Source organism: Anopheles marshallii, chromosome 3, assembly GCF_943734725.1.
Source record: "Anopheles marshallii chromosome 3, idAnoMarsDA_429_01, whole genome shotgun sequence".
Taxonomy (NCBI): domain Eukaryota; kingdom Metazoa; phylum Arthropoda; class Insecta; order Diptera; family Culicidae; genus Anopheles; species Anopheles marshallii.
Window position 1 is genome coordinate 55,812,863 of NC_071327.1, and position 25,673 is coordinate 55,838,535.

Genomic DNA, 25,673 nt, shown 5'->3' on the forward strand with positions numbered 1-25,673 from the left:
GCGATTTCATACGCAACTGCGTCGGGTTGACGGCAGCGGGTTGATGATGAAAACTCGTTGTTTTATTTGAGTGATTTGTCCATAATAAAATAAATATTGACTTTTAAGTAACTTTCTCGCTCCGCCATTGAAATCGATAATGTGAAGCATTGATCGATGTTGGGGGAGGAGAAAAAAAAAACGATAATAAACGATGCCGGTCGAAATCGATACGTTACGACAAAAGTGTGTAATGAAACGAAGTTTTATCATCGAAGACACTGAGACTTGGGTTTATGTGGCAAAATCCATAATAGCTTTTGGAATTGATAGAGATAGTTACAAGATTTTATAAGAGATTTTTTAACTTTACTGATTTTAACGATCAGTTCTGTTGAAGTCATTGTTTTCCAGATGTATTTGCCCAATCTGACAAATCCATGATCTACCGATTATCGTTTAGTTTGAATCGCTTGGATCGGCTGTCGATGCAACCGTAGATACGAACGATCCCGGTTGAAATTTAATTTCGATAGTTTAGAGTGTATTATTTACAATGATTTTTGTTCGTAAAAAAATGGCGTTACCTTAAAAACACCGTCGCAAAAATAGTTCTTGAAGAAAATCGCCTCCTCCCTAGGCGCTGACGAAGCCTTATTATCGCTTCATGGATCTGGGACTGTTCTTCACCGCCAAGGACTAATTTGATGTCCAGAGGCATTCAGGTGACAGAATCGTACAATTTTTTTCAAGAAATACATGATTTGAATTGGTCGTTGCTACCAATACTATAAAACGAGAAGATCTCCCTCCAGGAAGTTTAACAGATGCGACCTTTTCAAACGCACCGGATTGAAAGCCAAACGGAAAATACTGGAATATTAAGAAGTTGGTACCACGAAACCATCTGAAAAAGGTCAATTCTTGAGCAGACATGAAGAAAAAGTGAGTTTAGGTACAGAAGAAACTGCAGCTAGATGTTGTACAGTGGAGTGGAGTAAAGCGTAAGTTATGAACACACGGTTGTGGTATTGAGGCTGAATGAAATGAATATGCCAAAAGCTTACTTAAGGGTTATATTTTATTGCCTGAAAAGGATTTGAAAAGGATCGGTCAATTAGTAAATTTTCCAGTGATGTGGGACACCCTTTACTACTTGACTATTACAACTACAATAATCGAAAACACAGCTAGAAACGTTAGAATATAACCAATAATTACCAATCACACAAGAGCAAACAAAAAGAACCTTTAATCGCAGACAACATTTTGCTATGCGAAGCACAAGAAAATACTCAGAAACTTTTCACAAAGGTACGAACAAAAGCTCAAAAGCATCTTAGCAATCATGGCGGAAAAACAAAATACTTGTTAAGAATCCAAAAACGTGAGACGATGGAAAAAGTCTAGCTTGGAAAAACGCAAAATAAAAAAAAAAACCTGTTCAATTGCCGTCTGGAATTCGCATTCGCAGCAAACAACAGCGAGCAAGCGAAATGAGATTGGACGAGAGTTGGACGAAAGAAGCAAAAAAACAAAAAAACCCCCTTCAACACCGCCATCTATCGAATGGTGACAAACGAGAAAATGGTAAATCGTTGCCATCAATTCGGTTCTCATCTGTACCCAGTCGACGCGACGAGACGAAACGCTTGTTTTCGTTGCGTGCGTGCGTCATCCGCGGTGGCCGCGACGGGAAGCAATCGGGCAAATTACAAACCCACCCACCCACCCGAGTACGACTAAGCAAGCAAAGCCGAAACTGAGCATTTTCATGACTTTGTTTTTAGCGACAAGCGACAGGGAAACCCACCAAATGCTGCCGAGGGTGCGAAAAGTGAGTTTGCCGAACGTAATTCTCACGTCGCTAGACATCCTCCCTCTACGTGGGTTGTTATTAGCAAGTCGGGAAATTTTGGAAAGAGATACTTTCTATCCCACTCAGCGTTTGTATCTCGGCCACGAGAAACGGGCAGGGAGTGGTATCAATGCCGCACCAATAGTTAACCATCTGTAAAATTAGCTCGGAACATTTCCATCCCAATTTCCTTTTGCGAGTTGAAGCACTTTTAACCGTGAGAAGCTATTGCAAATAAACAAGGATACCGTCTCCGGTGAACAGACATAAGTGCCGGTTAATCGCATAGGCTTCAATTCAAAGCAAGTGCTTTTCATCCTAACCTCGAGCGGTCACGATACGATCGACTCTTGCAACAATCGGATTCCACTCACAGGAGCTTAATGCCTCGCGCTAGGACGTCAAGTGCGCTCTTCCAAGACTACTACTAGCCCCAAGCATCACGTCCACCGCCATGCCCATTAAGCGCACACAGCATCACCTTAAATGCTTTCTCCTGCTTTACAGCTCACTCGCGCTCTCTCTCTCTCCTACTTTCATTTTCTCTACCTTTCAGCCTCATTTTCATGGTCGATTTTGTTTTGCAACAACATTGTACCTTTTCGCTATTATGGTGGTGGTGTATTTTTTTTTTTTACAGTGTCGATATAACTTGCCACGAGTGAGCTTTGCCAAACGGTGAGACAAATTACCATATAACCCCGCCACAGTGACCGATGGCCGTAGCGATCGGTTTCCCCACCCGGGGGCGGCGGTGTGTGAACAGCGTAGTAGAATGGGCACTATTTTTAGGACGCTCGTAACACTTTCCCCACAACCCCTTCGGGCGCACGTTGGCCAGGGTGATTAAAACCAATCCGCGTACCGTGCGCTTGCGGCCCATCGGGGCTTTACAGTTTGTATCGATTTTTGCTCCTTTCGGGGCGTTCGGTCGAATGATTTGTGTGCCTGCCGTTGGCACACAATGTTGCCGAGATTCACCTATCACATCACTGAAACGAACCGAGCAGGCAAACTGCTGGGATATGGCATCGTCGGAGACTTAGTCGCACTGTTGTTGACTTTGCGGTCAACAACATCCAAACAGTACGGCGCAGCCAAACAGAAACGGAAAGGGTGAACTTGTGCCCGATATGAAACATTCAAATCGAACTGTAACGTTGTGGGTGAGAATTAGACAACTTTCAGAAGACGACAACGATATGGTTAGAATGATAAAAGAACAGATGCTGGCAAACGAATGGTTTCGATTTGAATGAGAATGTTAGTTTGACAAAATTGACAAAGATTGTCTTGATTTTTTTTGCCAATATTATACTGTATTTTTATGATAAATCGTTCATTTAAGATGTAATGTATTTTTTGTTATTGAGTCCTAAATGTCGCACTATTTAATGATTTGATGATACCTTAATCTTATCGATTTAGGTATTATCTTGCTGAAATTATTTAATTTATTCCAGTATGTCGGCAGTTATTTAATAATTTTATTGTTTAGTAATGAATTTTAATGATTTTTTTTTAAGATAGAACAACCCTAGCGCCTATGACAACACTACCCATGACATTTCAACGACCTTAGAAGACACTACAACCGCAACAAGTAGGCTTTTAAATAGAAGCACATGATATCACAACGGCAACGCATCTTAATACCTGTACGACGGTATAAGTGAAGTACGATCCGTCAAGTATAAACATTTCATAGAATGGATTTTGACAGCCAAACGATGTTTGTTTTGAAACGAAGAATTTACTTCACCCACATCAACCAAAAAACCCTGTATTAATTACACCTACTTTCAGCCATGCGGTTGAATCGCACGCCACTACGTTCGAATCGCACGCCAGTAAACTTGAATAGCAAACCACTACGTTCGAATTTTGACAGTTCCAGCTGAATACATTACTATATCATTAAATTGTTTACATTTTTGTATGAAAAAGCTCTAGAATTAGCTTTTTTTAAAATAGTTTACGATATCGAAAACGTCTAAACGATGGTGTTTTTTGTGGTGTAGGATTTGGAAAGTAATTTTTAAACAATGGGAAGAATACAAACAAAAATCACCACATACAACGAAATTGCAATCTAACAGCTCGCATGGATTGCAATTCGATGGCAGCGGCGTGTGTTTCGAACATAGTTGAATTTATGTGTAATTCTATCAACTTTTCAACTAAAGTACTATCAGAAAATTAAACTTCAAAGTTCAACTCATTCGGAGGGATATTTCTGTTCTTTTTGCGTAAAAATTACCAGCTCTTTAACCAGACTCCGAAAGTGCGATTAAAGTTTGATGTCCGAGTTCTTCCGCAGTTCATGAACAGTAATCGGACCCGCCAAGTTTACGCGTTTTTTTCCAACGAAAAACGCAGTTTATTTCACTGTTGCTTCGAGTACGAGAGATCACTCGTGTAAGCTAACTTCACAAGAAAGTGTTCTTGCCGTGAAGTTGGATTGTTTGTTTGTTTGTTCCATGAGTATCATGTGTCCTGAGATGTGTACGCAATATTTGACAAGCACGTTTTACTGATTTTGGGTGTGTAAAAACTTGCTTTATTGTAGTGATCTTTTTTTCTGTTAAACCAAGCTAAGATATCACAATAGATGAAACAGAAAATATTATCTCCACAAGCAGGGCCTTCAAGATTTCGCACGCAGAAAAACAGTTCGATACATTTCGAGCGTGACATGTATTAAATCATGCAAAAAAGGCTTAATTTCGCAGTATAATTTATTGTTCAAATTATAGCTACTTTTCCTATGTTGTGCCAATTCAACCATCAAAAAGGAATCAAATAAACACGCGTACGTTATAAAGGTCTACCATACATAATGAATCACTCACCCATTTCCCACCCTCTCCGCACACTATGTGCTGGATGTACTGCTAAAATTCATATTACCGTGGAATATAATTCCTAGCAATTCAGATTCTAATGTGACAAAAAAAAAGTTTCCCACAAAGAGTGAACCGGAAAGCGACCGAGCAGTACAGTGCGCCGGCAAGCTTCCTTTTCTTTCCACCTCGTCATAAATCAATTGATCTTGGGGGTTGCGTCCCACGTAAACTTTCTACGTACCTCAACCATGTGGACGGTGAAGTCACTGGCAGTGAGGGGGAACTTTCACAATAAGGAAACATCAGCAATAAAAATTGCCCAATGAAAAAGTGGAGGGAAAGTTTTTGGGATGCCCAAACCCAAACGCTTCCTTGAAGAATAGCGACGAGGGCGTAACCTAACATCAGTATGCTTCCTGTTGGACTACGTATTCCGTGCGACAATCAACGGGATTGCGTCTTTACGGAGTGATGAGATTCTACGTTTTTGGTGTCTGGCATAGGATGGATAAATAATTGGGCATCTTCCATTCTGGAGATGCAAAAGAAACATAAATATTACAACAAATTCATATACTAACGCTTTGAATGTTGAAGAAAGTGTAAGCAGGGATGATGGGAACCACTTTTCAGGAACCATCTAATTAAAGATAACAGATAAATGGAAATAGCATTCACACTCGGGCAAACTTCATTTTGATGGTCGTCTTTGTTCCAATCGATAACACGATGTTTAGTTTATCGCTTCTTCACCATCGGTGCGTCATAACACTTCTGTTCCTTATTTCAGCTCACCGGTCCTCACGTCAGCAACCCACTGGCGTGACGTCTTCCCTGAAGATCATCCTTTGTGCTGTCTCTAGATAATATATTTCTGTACGAAACCCAGCGGGGAGCTACAAAAATACTATACACACGGAAATACACTCCTGACCGGAACCGTGGCATCACCAAGTAATACCGGAAGCGTACACCGCTCGCCTTCTTGGTGCTGGTAAATTTGTATCCATTCATCTTGATACGTCCGTACCTCGCATCGATCCATCTGGCACGACCATTGAAAGTAAGACACCTGGGAAAATGATAGCTTCGTACTGCTTTGAGGGGGAGGCGGGGGAGTCTTTTGCTCGGTGACGCGCATCCATGTCGAAAAGTTGAGTGTTTCCACGTCTGGGAAATCCAAACCAGCGTGTACTTCACCCTCGTTGCAGGTGGTATGTGTACATACCGCAGCTAGCGTCCAATGTCTTTCCCAAATACGTTCGCCAAAACCTCACCAAAGTCACCGGAGGTTCCGCGCACTGGAATCCTTGGAACGGTTAAGCTGCCGGAAGTTCGTGCCGTAACTTTGAAGTCCTTGCACATGCGGATGTGGCCTGTGGTTGGCATACTCGGTGGAACTCGCACACGCAATCAGCTCGGTCCGGTGCAGGTGCGTGTACGGCCAACGGCTGTCGCTATCGCTGTCAGTCAGGCAGAAACGCGAATCCTTGCACGGCCAACCCCTTGGCATCGTGTGTGAAAAAGGGCAACATACGTACCACGGCGAGCCAGCACATGTGCATGGGTAAACACCCAGGGTGGTGGAAAATGTTCAACTAATGATATTTATTCTGAACCTCTCCCCCAGAATGACCTACGACGCGAACAGAAAGATGGATGACGCTCACCGTGCTGCTTCGTCCTTCGTACTGGACTACTGCACCATCACACCAAAACTCGGTCCGTACCGTGCCCGAAACGGAACCAGGAAACCTACCAGACAATGCAATGCGCATCATGCATATGCATGCGCATGGATTGCCCTCCGGGAGAACGGACCAATACTATTCCCTCGTTTTTACTGCTTGCTTCAGGCATTGGAGTGTTATGGGAATCGCAGGGACGAAATACTGCGACACAGCGCACCAAATGCAGATAAAGCGTGATGGAAGGAAGGCACATACACAAACAAAAAACTCTCTTGATTCGTTCCTTCTTTGGGGTCTGTGTTTTATATCCTAGTTTTTTTTCCATAACCTCATTGTTTTTTTTTTGCAGGTCGTGCACCATCATATCCCAGACCGGTGGTACGAAGCAGATCCAATTTTCCGTCCTTTCCAATCATCCAGCAAACAGCGAACAGTCCCGACGGAAGAGGTGTGGATGGCCTGTGAAATGTACCGACTCTCCTTGATGGAAGGCTCAACACAAGTGGGAACCCCAGCTGCACTGTGGTGCCGTTCGCGAACCTGCCCTAAAGCGTATCCTTTTGGGAGAGGCAAATGCAAAACGAAGCAAAACAAAAACTTCCCGGTGGCAAAAGCTAAAATAAATAAAATTGACAATTCAACGGGCACGGATGGGAGGCAGGTGGTCGAAGTGAGAGACAAATTGGAACGGAATGGCCCTTAAAGCCTTTGGCTCAGCGCTCCATTCCTACACCTGTCCTGTGCACGTGGCGCCCGGGAGAGCACATTGTTGCTGTGTCATTTACATTTTGGACTTTTTTAATCCCGTTGTGTGTGCTTTGGGCTTTACATTCATGTGGTTCGGGTGTATAAGTGCCAACTCACAGACAGTTGCCGAACCCGAAACCGCCCAAAACTGTCCATCACGCACCACTAATTGCGCGATGTGGAATGTACGCCATTCAAATGTTTTCTTTTTGCTATACCGCGAACAGAGCTTCGATAGCGGTATGAACATGAACAAAAAGGCACACGCAGGAAAATGGTCCGATTTGCAGCGTCAGCATTATGCGTTTATGATTTTCCCTTTTGTTACACGTGTAACGATTCTTGTTAAATTGGATTTAATTTCACGGAACGTGATGTTCCTGCCGTTAACGTGCGCAACATCCAGAAGATGAGGAAGCGTTATCTGCTGGAAGAGCCAACACACACAGCCGGATTAAACCTTCGTTGTGCAACCTATTGACATTGGATGTGGATTAAGCAAACGTACCACGCACGAGAAAAGAACACGTGTCATTGCAGACAGAGGGAAGTATGATAATTGTATATGTATATAGTTTCCAATTGATTATAAAACAATTCTTTTTGAGTTGGAACTCCATTCATAATGTTAATTACACCTAAACATTTTACGAGCTTCTTCAATATTTTTAATGAATAAATTTTTTTTTTGTTAGCGTCCTTTGCGATTTTTTTTTTTTTTACAAAGTCAAACAAAAACTGTATTTCAATATAAAATAGCTTAGTCTAAAATTCTATACTTAGTAATTCTTCACTTAAGTCTACATCGGGATTTTGACTAACTGCATTTATGTAGTTGACGAAGTGTTTGAAAACCGCTCCTTTCCTGGTAGTTTCGGGGAAAACTAATTCCTCCCAGATTTGAGTTTTTGTTTTTCGATTGAATTGCTTGGTTAATTTTAGAAAAAATTCCCATTTTTGTTTTATCATGGAACAGGTTGCGTACTTGTGTTCTAACGTTTCTATTTCATTGCACCTTTCACATTTTTCTGAGTTTCTGATGTTCATTCGTTTGAGTGTTTCGTTGTTGTGTACCTTTCCGTGAATTAAATAGTAGTACAGGTTTTTCTGATTGCTTGTCATACTATTTTTGTGAAGATTTCTCCATATTTGCTTCCAGTTTTTGGACGGGTATTGCGTACATATTTTCGGTTTTTGTAATTGTCTTAAATAGTGTTTGTAAATGCCTTTGCTTGACGGATTTTTTATTATTTTCCTCGGAAGATATGCTGTTTCTTGGATTACGGATTTTATACAGGGAAGATTTGACGCTGAAGTATGTGGTGGATTTTCTATTGTTTGTAATGCAAGCTTGGATATAGAATAAATCGTATATCGAAATCTTATATTAATACTGCAGTAAAATACTTTTAATTGATGTATAATTCTAACACTTCATTTCATATTACTGCTGTGTGTTTTAGCGTAGCAGTGCCCGAAAGTATGCAATCACTATACACATATGTTCGATATGGGTTTATCAGACGATTTGAAGCGAAGCCGAATCATGTGTGATTGCATACTTTCAGGCGTATTTCCTTTTTTTAATGTTTTACTATTTATAATCAGTGAGAGATTATTTTTACAACTAGATTTTATACTACAGCCCTAATCCTCCTCATTATTTCTATTGAAAAGCTAGTTGTTAGGGCTTTTTCCGAATAATGAAATAATGTTCACGAATGAGGCATAGGTACTGTTCAAATTTGCAGCTGACTGACTAGTCGTAAAGTGCCTATCCCCATTTTGAAAACTTCAACATTATTTAATTATTCAAAAGCAATTTAAAATAAGAAAAGTTACTTTAAAAAAACCAATAACCGATAGCATCTAAACATAATTTATTGTACAGGATTAAATAATAAATCGATTCGAAAACACGTGTTCTATTATGCATATGCATTCGATCACACACACACCCTTGTCAAATGTAATGCGATAAAGGCCGCTGTATAAATCAGAATTCATTTGAATAATTTATGACATAGGTAACATTTCGCTACAAAATCGTACCCTTACGTACAATGTGAAAAGGTAGTATATTCTACCGGGAAATGGAAAATTGCAATATTTTCCATCGGAATGATCGTAATGGAACCTTTCGCTATTTCTCACGCATGGAAAATTGACACAACACGCATTGACACATGGATTAATAATGACCAGCCGGAAGAGATGTTGTTTGCAAGATTTATCCAATCAGCCCTATGCTCCACATACAGCCCACACAGCACCAACATGAATTAATATTGTATGCGATGCAATATTTGTCTGCGGTGTCATAAACTGTTTAACGCATTGATTGCACTACCGCTGGCGGTCGCACTCAGGGAGGACCCGCTATATTTATTGAGCAGGCATGTGGTCTTGATTTCATAACCAACAAACCATCTAAAATCGAGTTTCCCGTGTCCCCTGTTACTTCAGACTATCAGTCATTGCATTGTTTGCGCTTGTGGCCATAATTGAGTACCACACTATGCAGAGTAAAAATGGTAAAAGAAGCCAACCAGCTACCAGCATGTAACAAGTGGAAGGGAAGGTTGAAAACATTATGGAAATAAATGGAACCTGCGTACCTGCGAAGTGACAATGTCCTGGTAATAAGCTTCGGAACGGACACCGTATCAAACCTATCCGATGGCAAAAGGATCGAATTTTGGGGGACCCAACACCAACAACGCTCTCTAATTTTTAGTCCCCTTCACTTAAAGCCACCTATTTGGAAGTTTCTGCTCCGAATGAGCTGCAATTGGATTACCATTGCTATTTGAGCCCAGTGTGGAAAAACGGCACAGTGTACGGCACGATGGGAAAGGTCATTTATCGATTGGAAAATTGAACAAAAAAAACTACCAAAAAGTAGGAGGGAAGCATATGATAAACCAACCGGCACTTGAACCAGTGGTCGTTGTGGTGGTAACATCCGTTCATTGATTCCAAACATCATTTAGAGGTGGACCGATTTTAGGGGAAGGGCTTTATAACACACTCATGCACAATCTCCTCCTATGGCCGAACTCGGAACAGATAACACAGTTGAAACTGTTTGTCACCAGCAGGTCGTGAGTAGTAATCAACTGTAATGAAACAGACAATTGCCCAATACCATCATTTGTGTTGTGTTTGCTCTCCGATTAACTATTGTGCAATGATCAATTTACATTATCTAACAGCAAAAAAAATCAGACCAAAGGTACAAACCTTGTCATTAAATATCCTTTGTATACCTTTTCGAGTTCAATGAACGCCCGCAACCATATGTTGCATCATACAAACGAACACAACACAACATCGTTTCATTCTTTCTCTGCTCTGACTCCATAGGCTTAAAATATACCGTACGAGCTGTATATTTAAATTGCGTCATGACAAATTCCTCTACCGCACCTAACTAGAGCAGTCTCGGACTTTAAACAGACCGGTTAGTGCGTACACGCACTGAACAACGAATGTGTTTGTACTTTTCCGGTGTTTCATAGAACATGAGAATCCGAAGGATGTAAAAACAGAACATGTCTGCTGTGTGGCGTTGGGTTTGTGTTGCAACCCAAACAAATGCTACCTTTCTCCCACGGCTAGGTTCTCCCGTCCGCTGGACCGAAGAGTCAAACTGCGTAACAAAAGTTCCATGTTTCGAGCGCGTAACGACCTACACATTCGAGAGCTAAATGCCGACGAAGAAAAACATTCCACATACCGAACGGGCGTGATGTCTGCTTGAGAAACCGGCAAACGGTATCCGCTATGCGACATAAACAGCACCATTGGAATGGAAAACATATCTTCCAGCATCATGCAGCAATGTTGTCGATAGCAAAAAAAATCGAAATGTGTCGATCGAGTGAATGATGGGCACACCGAAACAGGTTGCCAACCGATGGCGTTGCACCAGGCACGATCTCCATCTGCAACACCAAATGCATCGTTTCGCTTTGAACGTCGGATGGCAACTTTCCTATCCAGGCCAATCTTACTGCACCACCGCAGGCGCGTGCTTCGAGCATTTTTCAATTGACGATGAGTCTTTTATTTCCTTTCCTTATTCGAATGCGGGTCGCAGGGGAGGATTAAGAAGCGCGTCCAATATGTGATGACAATTTTCCACATCAATATGAGCGATGGAATGCCTACGGTGAGATGGTATATAGAGGGTACATTTCATATATTATTAGGTGTTTGCAAATGTACGTAAAAAGGATAAAGTTTAAATTATTTCACATGATACAAATTTGTTCCAGGAATATATACGCATAGTTTGTACTGTAAGTCAATGAGCAAACAAATAGAATTTTATGTAACTCTTAATAACCCCTAGTATATCCAACCTATAGGATAAAGACTTACATGAGTTAAACTTTTAATTTCCGGTCAACTAAATAAATTAAGCTACCAAATTTAAATTATACCCTGCAATTAGTGATTGATAATTCGGGTGGCCTGGTGGTGTATCGGTAGCTACACCGGTCTGTTTGTCTGACAAGACAGGACCGGTCCAAAATCCCATCCGGACTAATCCCCCCGTACGCAGGATTGACTGTCCAGCTACGGAGTGTAAAATAAAGTCAAAGAAAGCCAGAAATGGCAGGCCTTAGACCTCTTGAGGATGTTGGTGTGGATAGATTTTACCATGGTAGTAATTAATAATTGTTACACCGGATTGGATATTGGACTCGTTTCCAATTTAGACAAATCTTGAAGTAATCACTTTACAAACTTGGAATTGATGTATAATTAAACCACAAAACTAATAAATACATGTATTTTTTGCAACAGTTTTAACGTTGTTTGTCAAAACGTTTACGCTTTATTGTTTTGTCCGTAGATATTTGACAGGCCTCAAATTATAAAACGATGTATTCAATTAATGGTTCAATAATGTGACAAAATGCATTACCGATAACCCACAACTTACGCATCTACCTAAAACCCACAATGACTGTAAAGAGCGAGCAAGCTGAAAATTTAGGCCAACATCATTTTATTACCATCCGATAGTATATCATGCAAGGCTTCCCCAAAGTTCATTCGATTTATGATACACTGCAATGCACGGCCCAGTGCACTCCGGGTACATCCGGTACCTATTATGACTGTCGTCCAATGGCCGCTAGGTTTGGCGGAGGTTCGAACTAAAACCGAAAAGAAGACCATGGAAAATATCTCTCGCCCAACCACCCATCACCTTCTGCTGCCAACAACTCTCCTACATATAAACTACCGTCGAGAGTATATGTAATAACAATTAGCACTTCCGCCCGTCTGTGGGTGCAATGTTGTTTGATTTTTTTTATGTTGCTGTTGTTGTTGCACTCTTACCATGCCGTTCCGACGTTTGGTCCTATTTTTTTTTTTGGCACCGAACGAGCAAAGTTGCAACCGTATCGTAGGGATGTGTTGTCTAAAGCACGAATCGAGCGCTCGTATGCGATGGTTTCCGGACCATGCCTTCGGACGTTTTTACTCACTTTTTTGTTTTGATAAATTTAAGACCCAATTTTGCGAGCAAACCTAATTCCATTGGGCACACTCGGTTGGGCTTCGTCAAAGTTTAGCACCTATTTAAGAGGATTTATTACGGAGCGCAAAAGGGCGCTGTTACTCGCTGGTGAAAGCTTATTAATATCGCTCGGAAGTGCACTGAGTTGTGGAAGGAAAAACTTTGTCGAATTATCAGCACATTGATTTAGTGTCGCTGCAAAAGAAGAGTGTCCGTAGCAGAAACATTTCATTGTCAGTGAGAAATTATATCACAATCCCACAAAATGCTTCCTCACCCAACATTATTGATTTGACGCTCGTTCGGTGAAAATAATGGAACGATTAAATCTGATTGGTCGTGGAATGAAATAAAATTCCTCGTCAAATAAGCAACTCTCCCAAACGCACCTGGGGCTGCATTCCCTTTGATGTAAGGATGGTTTAAATTAGCAATCTCAACCCAGGCGGAACAACCATTGTCGGGTGTTGCATAACATTATTAATTCCTTCGATCGTAAATCCGGCTTGCCGGAATCATCCGGAACGCACACACCCTGCTCCCATGTCACGTGAGCTCTCCCCTCATCAAAACCCCTGCCACCGCTAATAAATATTGATACCTTTACGTGGGCCAGTGGTTTTACCCGGTGCATGTTGTGGTGTCGAACACGAAAGCTGTATCGATCTTGACCATTTAAAATGACAAATTGAATTGTACCTAGAAAAAGGTTAGCTTACAACGGCGTAAAAACAACCAACCTGCATCGCGTGCACTGGTGAACCGGTTCGTGATGAAGGTAGCAATAGTTTATTCAAGGGTGTTAATTTTCCAATAAAACAGTGGTAGGCATAAAGCTAGGTACAATCAATAGGTATAAATTAACGCTTTTATAAACGCAGCTTCCGACACGACGATCAATTGAGCAGGACGTCTCATAAGCTGTGCTTAGCAATTAACACACCATTGTAGTGCTACATGACCTTAGCATTGGTAACACTCTCAACCACCTCCCGCTAATTGGTTTAGCGAAGAATCAACTATAAAGCATTCAATTATCGTCTGACGGGCGTCACTTTTTTGTCTTGGCTGATACGTTTTACTTTAATCAGGCAATGCATTCGCCATCACTAGAGAAGGAAGTTGTTATAAGGAAGATCACTTAAAAACTCTTACCGTATAAGTATAATAAAATGTAGCATGCTACTGTCCTCTTGTGAACATCACACGCGCAGAACACGACAGTGCCGATAGGGAATCCATCCCCTTTAATCGCTTTATCATCGTCTCCTTCCGATGGGCATATTTTCTCTATCCATTAAAGCGCCTTCCTGTGGTTTTCCGGTTCTTTTTGCTTTACCGTTCTGGCTTCTATTCCCCCCGACTAATGATCTACGGAATGCGCCATCAAGTACAAACCATCGCTTACTTCCCTTCTATCGACTGTCGGGAGCTTACAAGTGTACAAAATTAAGTTATGCTGTCTCCGTGGTTCAGAGTGATAGACCGGAGGGCAGTTGGAGCGTACCGGGGAACGGGCCGTGATTAATAAATCGTTTCCTCATTTAGCCAGCCATTCTGCCGATGCGGGAAGATACAGTGAATACAATGGAACGATGCAGTTACACACTCACCAACGGGATAGTAGGGGGGCCAGATCAAGTAATTGATTCAGCTTCCTCGCAAAGAGGATATCTTGGAATGTGGATGATCCAAACTTCATCGTTCAGCAGACGGTCAATTCCCCAAATGGGTGAAGTGTACACACCGGTGCTAACCAGGAAAAGTGTGAGAAATTCCAGGAAAAAACGTGCCATTTCGTTAATCGGCATTGTGAATGACACCCACGTCTGACCGATATGTTTCCGGGGCCGGTCGGTTACGATTTGTTGCACGTTGAACGCATAAATTGTGGGATTTTTTTTAGAGACGATAAGGGATGTGTTTTCGGTTCGAGGTTTCATGGCTGATGCAACAAGCGCGACGGCCACCTTTGGCACTCTCCCTGTAAAGGTCTTCAACGGTAGCAAATAAACTCGGACTTGTAAAATCTTCTTTGATGTTATCGTACGCACCTACGGTTAACAATGTAAGATAATAAAAGTTAAAAGTTTACCCATCTATTTGCGGTGTGATAATAAACGGGAAGACGTGACAGGGCAGTTTTCGGAAACGAGCAGCCCTCAAGAACCGATAGACCAAAACTAATCAAATATCTGTTACAAGGATTTTTTCCCATTTGTCTTTTTTTGTGGAGGAAACATTGCCGGCCAGACCTTCTTCCATGCCGTACGCATCTGACCTTCGCGTCGACCCCCGGGTGTGACGGGTGTTATCGGGTGTTTTGTTTGGTCTCCAATCAAGTTTTCAGAAGCACCAACACAAAACAACAGCTTAACCGACAGAGTAAGCGATAACCAACCGCGCTGTTGACGCAACACAACGCACACACCACAGACCATGAGTATTTTCGGTTCAACGATTTAGATTCGACCTCGTCGGTCGGGAAAGAGTTTACTCACGTCGAGGCAGTTCTGGTGCGGCGCGTAATAATCGGCGATGGCAGCTGCAGATGCGACGGGCTGGAGGGAATGCTAGACACCGGTGGTACCGGCGTCTTAGTTGGTGTGATCAAGCCGGTTGCCGGTTTGTCATCGGCCGTAATCTGAATACTGCTGGACATGGTGATGGATGAGATGCTGTAAGTTTCCGGTGTTGAGTATTTCCTGCCTTTGTCCGGCGTTGAACGTAACAGACGCTTTTATTCGTGGATGTGTCTAGCTGTAACACTTTTTACACACAGTTGGCAATGATCAATGCACGTTTTTATTAACTTTTCACTACGAAACAAACGAAATTAACCGCGAACCTTGTGCACCAAACACCGTAGGTAGCTTTAATGCGTGCTTCTCGTACGGCGTTAAAAGAGGCAAGATGGTGACCACTTGATTATCACACGGGAGTAACACACGGATGAACGATTGCCGCACACTTTGATACGCGTCGTCTGCCGAGGAAATATAGCTTGCACTAACAACGCACCACAGACTCGTAACGGGCGAACTATGCTCAACAACTTTCCGAACGCAACTGAAAATCCCGATGCTTTCGTGCGCTGTTCACGGCGACGGTATGTTGGTTATGTCGTTCGTGCGTGCGTCGATGCACGCGTATGCTGTTTGTTCGACGCACAACTAATTTTACGACAACGGGTCGGAAATTTATTATAATTTTTTAACGCAAGTAGAAAGTTAAGCAGAATAATTATGAAAAATTGTGAGCACTTTCGGCTCGGGTATTTTAAAATAAAGCTCGTTTTTGATCAACTTTTGACCACTGTACGAAACTGTCAAACTCGCTGTCAAACGTGTGTTCGGTTTGACAGTTGGTATGATTTGAATTATATTTGAATAATCTCGGAATTGTTGAAAGAATATTCAAACCATAAACTTTCAGCTTAATGTAGGCAAAGTTAAAAAACAAAGTCAAAAGTTAAAATGGAGTTAAAAAACAAAGCACCATGAGCAAATCACGTAAATTTTAATGTTGATTCCATTCCGTCCTTTCGAGAATCGTTGCCATATCTACTCAAACGATAGCGTGGATGCCATTTTTAAATTGGGGTTCATACAAATCCAGAAAAAACACAAGAGCAATGGAAAACTGTTGACACTTTCCGATGATATCATTTAAAACAAAAAGTTTGCGTGAATTTGTATGCAATAGAAAAGCAGGAAACACTTGTAAAATGCAAAAAAAGTAGAGGCAATTTATCGCACGAATCACCCTGTACGCGCATAAAAAATGAATTCATTATTTTGGCTCGCAAATAGCTGTCATCTCCTTTGTTTGCGCTTTTTTCATTGGACGGTTTGTGTGCGTCCCATTGCGTCCATTTAAGCGAAATTGTAACAAATGGAGCTCTAGCAAAAGTTTTACCACACGGAATGGAGGAATCGAACGATGGATTGTCCGAAGAATCGGATGAAGCGACCAATTCGGATTCGTTGCCTGATTTCTTGCATTATGACGAAGAAGAGTACGTGGTCAGTAACGAAAGTTTGCGCGAAATGATTTTGCCACGACGAATCAATGTGCTTGATAATCCTGTAGTGCATATGGAAATCGAGCTAGCACGCGTACAGCAGGGTATGTTGTCGCCAGTAATATTGCTGAACAACGTCAACAACGTGCCGGAAGTGCAAGCCACGATCGAGGTCCGAACGGATGGCAGTAATGATGATGAAGACACTGAATCGATCCCGCTAGGGTCGCATCCAAGCGACGAGTCGGATCGACAAATAACGAACAGCGTGCCGGAAGCACAAGCCACGATCGAGATCAGAACGGAAGGAAGCAATGTGGGAGAAGACACCGAACCGATTCTTTTAGCTTCCGCTCCGAGTGGCGGTACGAATCAAAGAACAGCAAACAGTGTTTCGGAAGCTCCGCTCGCAAATAACCCCAACGACAATGATGACGAAGAAATTATAGCGATTGGACTGGGATCAGTTTCGCGCCCGGGATCCGATCGTCAATCGTCTGATCTTAGCATGGACCAACCGATGGTTCTTTCGGACAGTTCACCAAACCGGTCCGAAGACATGGTTACAACACGACGAAGTCAGTCTAAAGGACAGAGCGGTCTGGAAGGAAGGCAATCTCATGTTAGCTAATTTTCCTCATGTATTTATATTTTAGAAAAGCGTAGAAGAACTGCCTCGCCTATAAAGGTCCCTAGTGCCTCCATCCACAAGAAGGAAGACGACGATGAAGGACTGCTTTGTTCGATCTGTCTGGACGAATGGACGTTGACGGGGGACCACCGGGTGGTATCGCTAAAGTGTGGTCATCTGTTCGGTATGGCCTGTATCAAGCGCTGGATGCAGGATAAACCGGCCGCTAGTCGTAGCTGTGCAACGTGTAAGGCTCGGGCCACCATGCGGGACATTCGGTTTATCTATGCGCGCTGTGTAAAGGCGGTGGACAATACGCGTGAGGAAGAACTGATGCAGGAGTTGAGCCGCGAGAAGTTGAAGGTGATCGACCTGAACGTGAAGCTGCACATTGCGAACGAGGAAATTGCACACCAACGCAACGTGATTGCGTCAATGAAGCAAAAGTTTGATGCGGTCAGTCGGGGGATGGATCTGTTTGGAGATAAAAAACTCGAATCATCGACGGATCGCCGAATCAGCTACAAACTGTTCCTGGAGAAGAATATGGAGATAGCGCGTGAAGGTGGCAGTCGGGCGTTAGCGTACTCGGCCAAGCACCAGATGCTGCTCATTTCGCAAAAGTCTACCCAGCCGCTCTTTCCTGGGTTCTGCATCCGAATGGTGCAGGTGCCTGAGTTTACGACCAGCACTGGAGCGACCTCGATGCTGGTATCGTCCCGATCCGTGCGTGACATTGCCGTCGATGCGTCGGACGATCTGTTCGCGTGCGCCACGATGGAGAAGATGGTGAAAGTTTGTTCGATCCCAAATCGCTCGGTTCAGTGTACGATTACACCGAACCAGGAGGAGGTACTGTGGTCCTGTGCGTTCGACAAGGAGCGACCCAAGTTCCTTTACCTCGGAGGCCAACGTGGTTCCGTGTACGTGTACGACATTCAACATCCAGAGCAACTGTTGAAGGAGTTCCGCGTGGGACACGTGCAGCACGACTACACGGCTGTTATAAAGATTTGTTCCGTGGAGCCCACGTCAACGATCCCATGCGGTGGGTTTCTGGTGTGCAAGCTGAAATCCGTATGGTTCTTCGAGTACACACCGACCCAGCAGATCGAAAGCCATCTGCTCAACATTACCGGTGCTTTCAACACCATGAGCTACAATCCGGCCAGTGGGCTCATTCTGTTCAGTGTGCGACCAACCGTAGATAAACCGACCACATTAGTGCTGGCGTCGCTCGAGAAGCTGAACGGTGTATTCGCGCTCAGAGTGCAACACACATTCGAAGGATCTCGCTCACAAACCGTCATGTACCGGAGTGCACAGGCGTACCTGAACAGTGCGAACACGCTGGTTGCGGCGTACCAGGAAGATGCCAAGGTGCTTTCAATCTGGTGCACCAACAGTGGACGCCGATGGCTGCAACAGTTTCCAACGGGCGAGCCCATACTCGACATTTGCCCGATAGTGATTCCGCCACCGGGACAAACGTATCTGGCCGCACTCAGCGAGAGCCGGTGCCGTATTTACCGTCTTAATGTAGAGTGAGACTGAGACAACACAAAAAAAACGGTCAAGTTACCGACAACGCGTGTACTATCGAAACGAGATTTGGGCGGACAGGATCCGGAACGACAGGTGCACCAACAGTGGACGCCGATGGCTGCAACAGTTTCCAACGGGCGAGCCCATACTCAACATTTGCCCGATAGTGATTTCGTCACCGGGACAAACGTATCTGGCCGCACTCAGCGAGAGCCGGTGCCGTATTTACCGTCTTAATGTAGAGTGAGACTGAGACAACACAAAAAAAACGGTCAAGTTACCGACAACGCGTGTACTATCGAAACCAGATTTGGGCGGACAGGATCCGGAACGAATTGTAAATTTTAGGGGGGGGGGGGGGGATGCAAACGAAATAAATTCCAAACAACCGACTGTATGATACTGACCGCGCTGACTGCCAATTTATTCCTGGGATGATTGGTGCGTGAATGCAAGGACGATTCGCGATTGCTATTGATTTTGATTTAACTTCTTCACAAATAAATGAATAAGATGTTACTAATAAAATTAAAAGTAAGATTTTCTTTGTAAAACAACTCAAATGTAAGTACAAATAATATTGACGATATGAAGAAACCAGGACTACTCTTTAGTATCATTTGAAAGAACGAACTAAGCAATACCTTGTGGACCTACATGAAGGCCAGGGATGTCAAACGCGCCGTTTCAATAAGGACGAAAAAAATATTTTTTCGGATTGTTGTTTCGTTCAACTGTCACTGTTATTACTTTCCAAACAAGGGTGTATATTTTTACTTCATTTCATTTGTTTTAGTAGCATGCTAAGACTTTACACATTGCATTGCTTTCTTTCCCTTCTATTTCTCTATCTTGCGTTCTATGCACTTGCTCTTTCTCTCTTTCGCTCTCTTCATTCTACTGCTCGCAATCACCTTTGTACGCTCCGTACTACTTGCACGTACTGTACCTTATTATGCTGTTTTTGTCTGTATGAAAAGTGAACAAAAAGTAGTTCAAATTGTATTGATTTTGTAACCGAAACACTTTGCTCAAGGTGTTTCGCATGCTAAAACACAATCAAAAATCATCACTTTCATCAAGCGGTATGAGAAAGTATGCAATAGCGTAGAATGTCATGTAGTACGATGAAAACGATAGCTTAAGGGTGGTTTTATTCTTCCCTCCCGGAAGGGAGACTGACTCAAATGTAAATGCAGTAGATTTGTCAGTTGCTGAGTATTGTGTCGATCTGCCGTGAACGCAAGGATAGTTAGCTTCTAGGTTCCTAGTGCAACACTTATTACAAGTAACATCTGACTCGAGACACTGTCAAACGTTCTTTTTTATCCATATTTTTAAATTATCGCTCAGTAATAGAACATTACGGGATATTAGAGATAGAAATGGACGAAATGTTAAAAAAAATATGTAAAAAATAATAGTTACACAGCATAAACATACACGCAAACTATAATAGGATTGGGACGCAGGGAAAAGGCAGGTTAGGATTTACACACTACTTGGAGCAAAAAAAAAACGTATCGGAGTCGTAATCGGGAAGGAGATAGCATCATGTCGGGGACATAAAATAGGACACATATCGTAATTAAAAACTACCAAATAGATTATAAATTACAACAAATACACGTAGGATGTGGTTCGTCTGCAGTATGGTTTGTGTGCATGTGGGTCATTTTAGTTATGTTTTGCTAAAATTACGCTCACCTTGCACCACATCTTTCGTCTGTATTTTGTTTCCTTGCCCTAGTTATCTAATCACATCCGAATCAAGCACACGTATGCTGCTGATCCTCACCCATTCTAATGTTTCCTCTTTCGGCTTTGTTTCGGTAGTGTACACTTTGCTCTATATGTATATCATATGCTTTCGCTAGCGAGTTTGCATTACCATACTCTACTGTTTTATCTAGTTTCATCTTACTTCTTGTCTTTGTAATTTTTGTTTTTCTTCCACATCCCTCACATTACGCTGCGGACGAGCACATCTTGTTATGAATTCTTGTAGCGCAATTCTAGAACGTATGCTGCTGCTTGTGTGTTTGTTTGTATGCTTAAAAAATTGAGATACTGTACTTTGTTGTTCAGTTTGTTCCAGCGGTAGCGTTACGATGAACCGCCGTTGTAAATTTATCTTGCTTTTAAAAGTAGTACAAAACAGCCTTATTTACCCACCGGTTTTTGTGTAAAAGTTTAGTTACGTTTAGCAAATTTGAAGCTAGCGAGCAAAACAAAGAAAATTGGTTTTAAATTCTAGCTTTCTTTCTCTCTCTCTCTCTTTTGCTTTCCATCACTCTCTAGAAGAGAAAAATGAACTACCATTGTGATTGAACAAAATAAATTATAATCAAGCTAGTAGAAGAGCCCATGCTTGTCAGGCTTGTCAAACATCTTCCGGAAACATAGCTCCAGGTGGAACTCTACAAACCATTTGCTTACAAAAGCGATGCGCTTATGCCTACCGAATATAACAGTGCGCGGTATTAACGAAAAGCTGTACCACGGTTGTTGAAATCTTCTGCTTGCATCAACTGCGTTCACCGGTGATGCGGATGAAGTGAGTGTGTTTAGGATGAAAGCGGATGGGATGGCAGGTTGAGCACATGATGCACGCCACATTTAGAATACTGTCACTGTTTGAACACTGCTACAGCTATTACTAGTTCATACGTTTCCCCTCAATCGAAGACCAACGCAAAATGTTGAATGGAAAAATTGTTTTATCAAAATTCGCCCTTTTCCACCTTCCAGCCGCGAAGAATAAAAATGGACTACCGTCACTGCTAGTAAGCGCTATTTAAAACATGGTTCGAAAAATGGCATGTTTACGGTACAAACGGGGAAGGAAAAAGGAACATCCTTGCCTTTGCCCACCTAGCCATTACGCTGGCAAACTGTTAGCCTTCCCTTTTTCGTTTTGAGCTATAGCCGGCTATGGGAGGTGCGGTAATGTTTCACGGGGTTTGGCAAGTCAGTGGTGTACGTACGGCTGTGTATGTTCCCGTGTTACATCTTGAATACTGGCCGCCGATCGACTACGATTATATACTTGTATAACTGTATATAGTGTATAACTGGTCGTGTCTTAAAGATTGTAGGTTTCATAATATCCGCGTTTTCTTAACTGCTAGAAGAACTGTTCCGTGTCTTCCGTGTCTACTTTTGCATTCGTCCACGTTGTCGTTGAATTTTTTTTTTGGTTAGCTCGCTTAGCCCTAACTGGCACCTTAATCTAACCGTGCGTAACGCGGCACTACATCGTTCTTGATCCAGAACAGGCAGTTGTCGGTGTTGTACGTCGGCAGCGCATCCTGGCCAACGTCGAGCAGCTTTTTCCGCAGCTCGTGCTTAATCTCGCCGTGCGACACGTAATGGTAGAACAGCTGCTGGATAGCCGACACGTACCGCCGCTGTTCGGGCGTTTTCGGTTCGTAGCGTCCAAGAATAGCCTGCACGTCCGAATCGACATCGGCCATGCCGAGCTCGCCGCCCGTCTGCGACACGACGTAGAACTGCGAGCTTTGAAGCTTCTGCGTGATCGTCAGCAGAGGGCAGATGGTGCGTATGTCCGATACCATCGCGACCAAACCCTGGTAGGTGGCGTTATACCGACGTAGTGCCTCCTCCGTGAGCCCAAGCCTACCGACAACGCTCTCGTTCACGTGGCGCGTTACCAGTTCCGGGGTCCACTCGGTGTACTTCAGGTGTAGCTTGGTGTTGTGCGCTTCGTGCGTGGTCGACCCGATCACGTACCGTACATTGTTGGACACGTCCGCACTCCACACATCGGCCGGATGCTGCTGCATAATGTTCCCGTCCAGCACCAGCCACTCGTGGCGCGCGGTTGCATTTTCGTCCGCCGCCGGCAGATCGGGGAAGGTACGACGCCACACATCCGGCACCGCATCCAGAATGTCCTCGTCTTCCTTCTCCATCAGACAGTTGCTGTCCTCGCAGCGGATCTTGCTCATGTACAGTGCGTTCTCCTTCTCGGAGTCGGCCAACGGTTTGCCCGGGAAGATGGACGCGCCGGACGATATCCAGGTGCGGGCGAACAGTTTGGTCGTCTTGTTGGATGAGGCGAGCGCCGTCACGATGGTACCACCGGCACGGTGTCCAAACAGCGTTACCGACTTTGGATCACCGCCGAAATGGGGAATATTCAGCTGAATCCACTTGAGCGCAACAATCAGATCGGTCAACCCGTAGTTGCCGGAGGTCGGTGGGTGTGTGCTCTTCGTGAGCTGCTCCAGCGCGAGGAACCCGAACACATTCAGCCGGAAGTTTGGCCGCACGAAGATAACGTCACGGGCACGGGCGTAACGCGTGGACGGACGCAGCTTGCCGGGTGAATCGCCGGTGAACGATTCGGCCCCGACCAGCACCACCACCGGCAGCGGGTTGTCGTAGCGCACGTGCGGTGTAATGACGTCCAGCGTGAGGCAGTCCTCGGCCCCGTCCACCTTACCGTCGGCGTAGATCTGCCAGCAGACGGGCGTGGAGTTGTGGGCCTTTAGCGTGCCGTTCCAGCAATTGTCGATACTTTCGATCGGTTGGGCTGCCTTCCAGCGGTTCGGACCGACCGGGGGCACTGCATACGGGATACCGCGGAACGCGAACGAACCATCCTCCAGGATGCCTTCGACCCGTCCACAATTCGTTACCGTCTCGATGTACTTGCCGTCGCGTACCGGTGCGGTGATGGGTTCACTTTTGCCAACGAACGTAAACGCGATGATCAGTGCTACCAGGATGAGGAAGATCACCACACCTGCAATGATGGCGATGTCGTCTAAAGGAGAGCAGATAGAGAACAACATTAGTTGAGAAGGTCGATCAATGTTTAAGGTGAATAGCTAGAACTTCTCACATCAGCACGACGACATTAGACCAAAAAGCCTCAACAAAACGGGACATTCTTAACTTACCAACTGAGCACCGGTAAGACTGCACCCGCTGCAGCAAACTACGCTCCTGTGCGTCTTCTTCCGCTTCGGCTGCCTTATCCTTAGCCTCCTTGTCTTCCGGTTTGACCAGCGCCTCCCCATCCGTTCCGTTCGCACCGGGCTTGTCGACCGTATCCTTCGTGTCCGCATCCTTCAGCGAATCATCCAGCGTCTCCATCGAGGCAAGTCCCGCCCGGTTTTTGGGCGTCTTGCCCAGCTCGATGTCATCTTCCGGATCACCACTGGCGACCGGTTTGAATCGCTTCGGGATAATGCTTGCCAGCGGTACACGCAGCGCCTCCAGCAGTCCCTTCCTTGGTGCCTGCACTTCCGGCTCGTCCTCTGCCGGTTTCTTCTCGTCCGTGCCGTCCCCGCCGGCTTCCTCCGCACCGCTCGCTTTGTCCGTTGCCTCTGCCGTCACCTCATCCTTTTCCTCCTCTTCCGCCGCTTTGTCCACCGTCTCACCGGTTGCGTCCGGCGCGGTCGCCTTTTTGGCGAACGGGTTGCGCAGCTTCAGGTTGGCAAAGAACCCTCCGGCACGCTTCGGCTTATCGTCTGCGCCCGGTTTGCCCTCGTCCGCTGTCTTGGTGCCACCGTCCTTACCCTCACCATGCTCACCGCCGTTCTTCTCCAGCAGCTCATTGTCCGCACCGTCCGCTTCCTTCGGTTTGTCCTTGTTCTTGTTGAAGAAGCCGGGCAGCTTGAACGCACCCGCCGGTACCTTCTTCGGCTTTACCTCGCGCTCCTCCGCCTGCACCTTGTTCGGTTTGTCCGCCTTGCCGGTTTCGTCGGCCGTGTCCTTCTTGCCGTTCTCGGCCGTCACATCACCGCCGGTGACCGCTTCCTCCGGTATGTTGATGATTTCCTCACCGTTCGCTACATTTTCACTGCTCGCCTTCGTTTGTGGCTTATCGTCACCGGTCGGTGTTACGGGGGATGGACGCTTTTCCTCCACCTCGGTGCCGAGCAGCTTTTCCGTCTCCTTTGCCTCTACCTCTGGCCCGTCCGCGTTCGATTGCGGTGTTTCCGGGTTTTGCGTATCGTTTGTGTTCGCCGCCGGTGCGGTTTCCTTCTCATCGGTTTCGCCCATCTCGCCGTCCGGCCAACCGTTTGTCTCTGCTGGGTTTGTGGTGTAAAGCGTTAAAAGCACCTGTGAGAGCAGCGGACAGAAAATTGTAATCTCATTAGTACATTGACACTCTTAAAGCGGCACATCAGTGCGCCATTATAAGTAGGGCGTAACAAAATCTCATTAATATCCTACGTGTCCCCGATATTCAGCTGCAATCTCGGTCAAGAGATTACGTCCAAACTATGGGTTGGGTGAGCCATTAGTTTCGTATGAACTTGAGCGAACTGGTTCGTTCTTTGCGAAGAACTGAACTTCGTTCTTTTGTCTCTCATAAAATTTGGGTCACTCAACCCTCGTTCATATAGCTCGCTCAACCTGCCGTTCCAAATCGTGCACCAAATGCTCCTACATTCGACGGGTAGTTCACTCAACCTGCCGAACGAAGTTCGTTCGTCCATTTAAAAGAACTTACCGAACTGTACTGGTTTAATTCTTGTGACTCAAATTGTATTCCTATCACAACTGACTGTCCTGAGGATGAATTACTTTTTTCCACAAAATGGTCATAAATTGGTCCCTCATGCAGTTGAGTGATCAGTGACCTACCATCGATTTCTGATTGATTCGGTTAAGATACATATCAGTGAAGGTTATAAAAGACTTGGCTTCAAAACTAGAACTCAACCCAACAGGAAGAGCTTTCGTCCGTAAACCTTTTACGCGATGGAACCGTCCACCAACAGGTGTACTGTTCCCGTTGGTGCGCTGACGTTCCTTACCTTTTATGGCCCTTTT

At 44.4% G+C, this 25,673-nt stretch overlaps 3 protein-coding genes across 3 annotated transcripts in view; 1 reads left to right on the top strand and 2 right to left on the bottom strand.

The window, feature by feature from the left end:
- Positions 1–15,322, bottom strand: part of LOC128715805 (cold shock domain-containing protein CG9705) — a 30,179-nt gene extending 14,857 nt beyond the window's left edge. Inside the window, exon 1 of the mRNA XM_053810721.1 lies at positions 15,162–15,322. Coding sequence (XP_053666696.1) covers positions 15,162–15,322 — 161 coding nt within the window. The remainder of the gene's footprint in view (positions 1–15,161) is intronic.
- Positions 15,323–16,586: 1,264 nt separating this feature from the next.
- Positions 16,587–18,863, top strand: LOC128712275 (E3 ubiquitin-protein ligase RFWD3). The gene is made up of 2 exons (XM_053807169.1): positions 16,587–17,262; positions 17,341–18,863. The coding sequence occupies exons 1-2, from the start codon at positions 16,587–16,589 to the stop codon at positions 18,861–18,863; spliced, it is 2,199 nt and encodes a 732-aa protein (XP_053663144.1).
- A 3,224-nt stretch (positions 18,864–22,087) lies between these two features.
- On the bottom strand, positions 22,088–24,896 carry LOC128710764 (neurotactin). The gene is made up of 2 exons (XM_053805617.1): positions 23,789–24,896; positions 22,088–23,652 (listed from the first exon to the last, which is right to left on the bottom strand). The coding sequence occupies exons 1-2, from the start codon at positions 24,894–24,896 to the stop codon at positions 22,088–22,090; spliced, it is 2,673 nt and encodes an 890-aa protein (XP_053661592.1).
- Between the last annotated feature and the right edge of the window lie 777 nt (positions 24,897–25,673).

Excerpts from the sequence above, each read along its gene's own strand:
- LOC128712275 (XM_053807169.1), top strand. The coding sequence starts at position 16,587 with ATGGAGGAATCGAACGATGGATTGTCCGAAGAATCGGATGAAGCGACC. Across the intron at positions 17,263-17,340 it reads CATGGTTACAACACGACGAA|AAAAGCGTAGAAGAACTGCC; the intron begins GTCAGTCTAAAG and ends TTTATATTTTAG.
- LOC128710764 (XM_053805617.1), bottom strand. The coding sequence starts at position 24,896 with ATGGGCGAAACCGATGAGAAGGAAACCGCACCGGCGGCGAACACAAAC. Across the intron at positions 23,653-23,788 it reads GTCTTACCGGTGCTCAGTTG|ACGACATCGCCATCATTGCA; the intron begins GTAAGTTAAGAA and ends GCTCTCCTTTAG.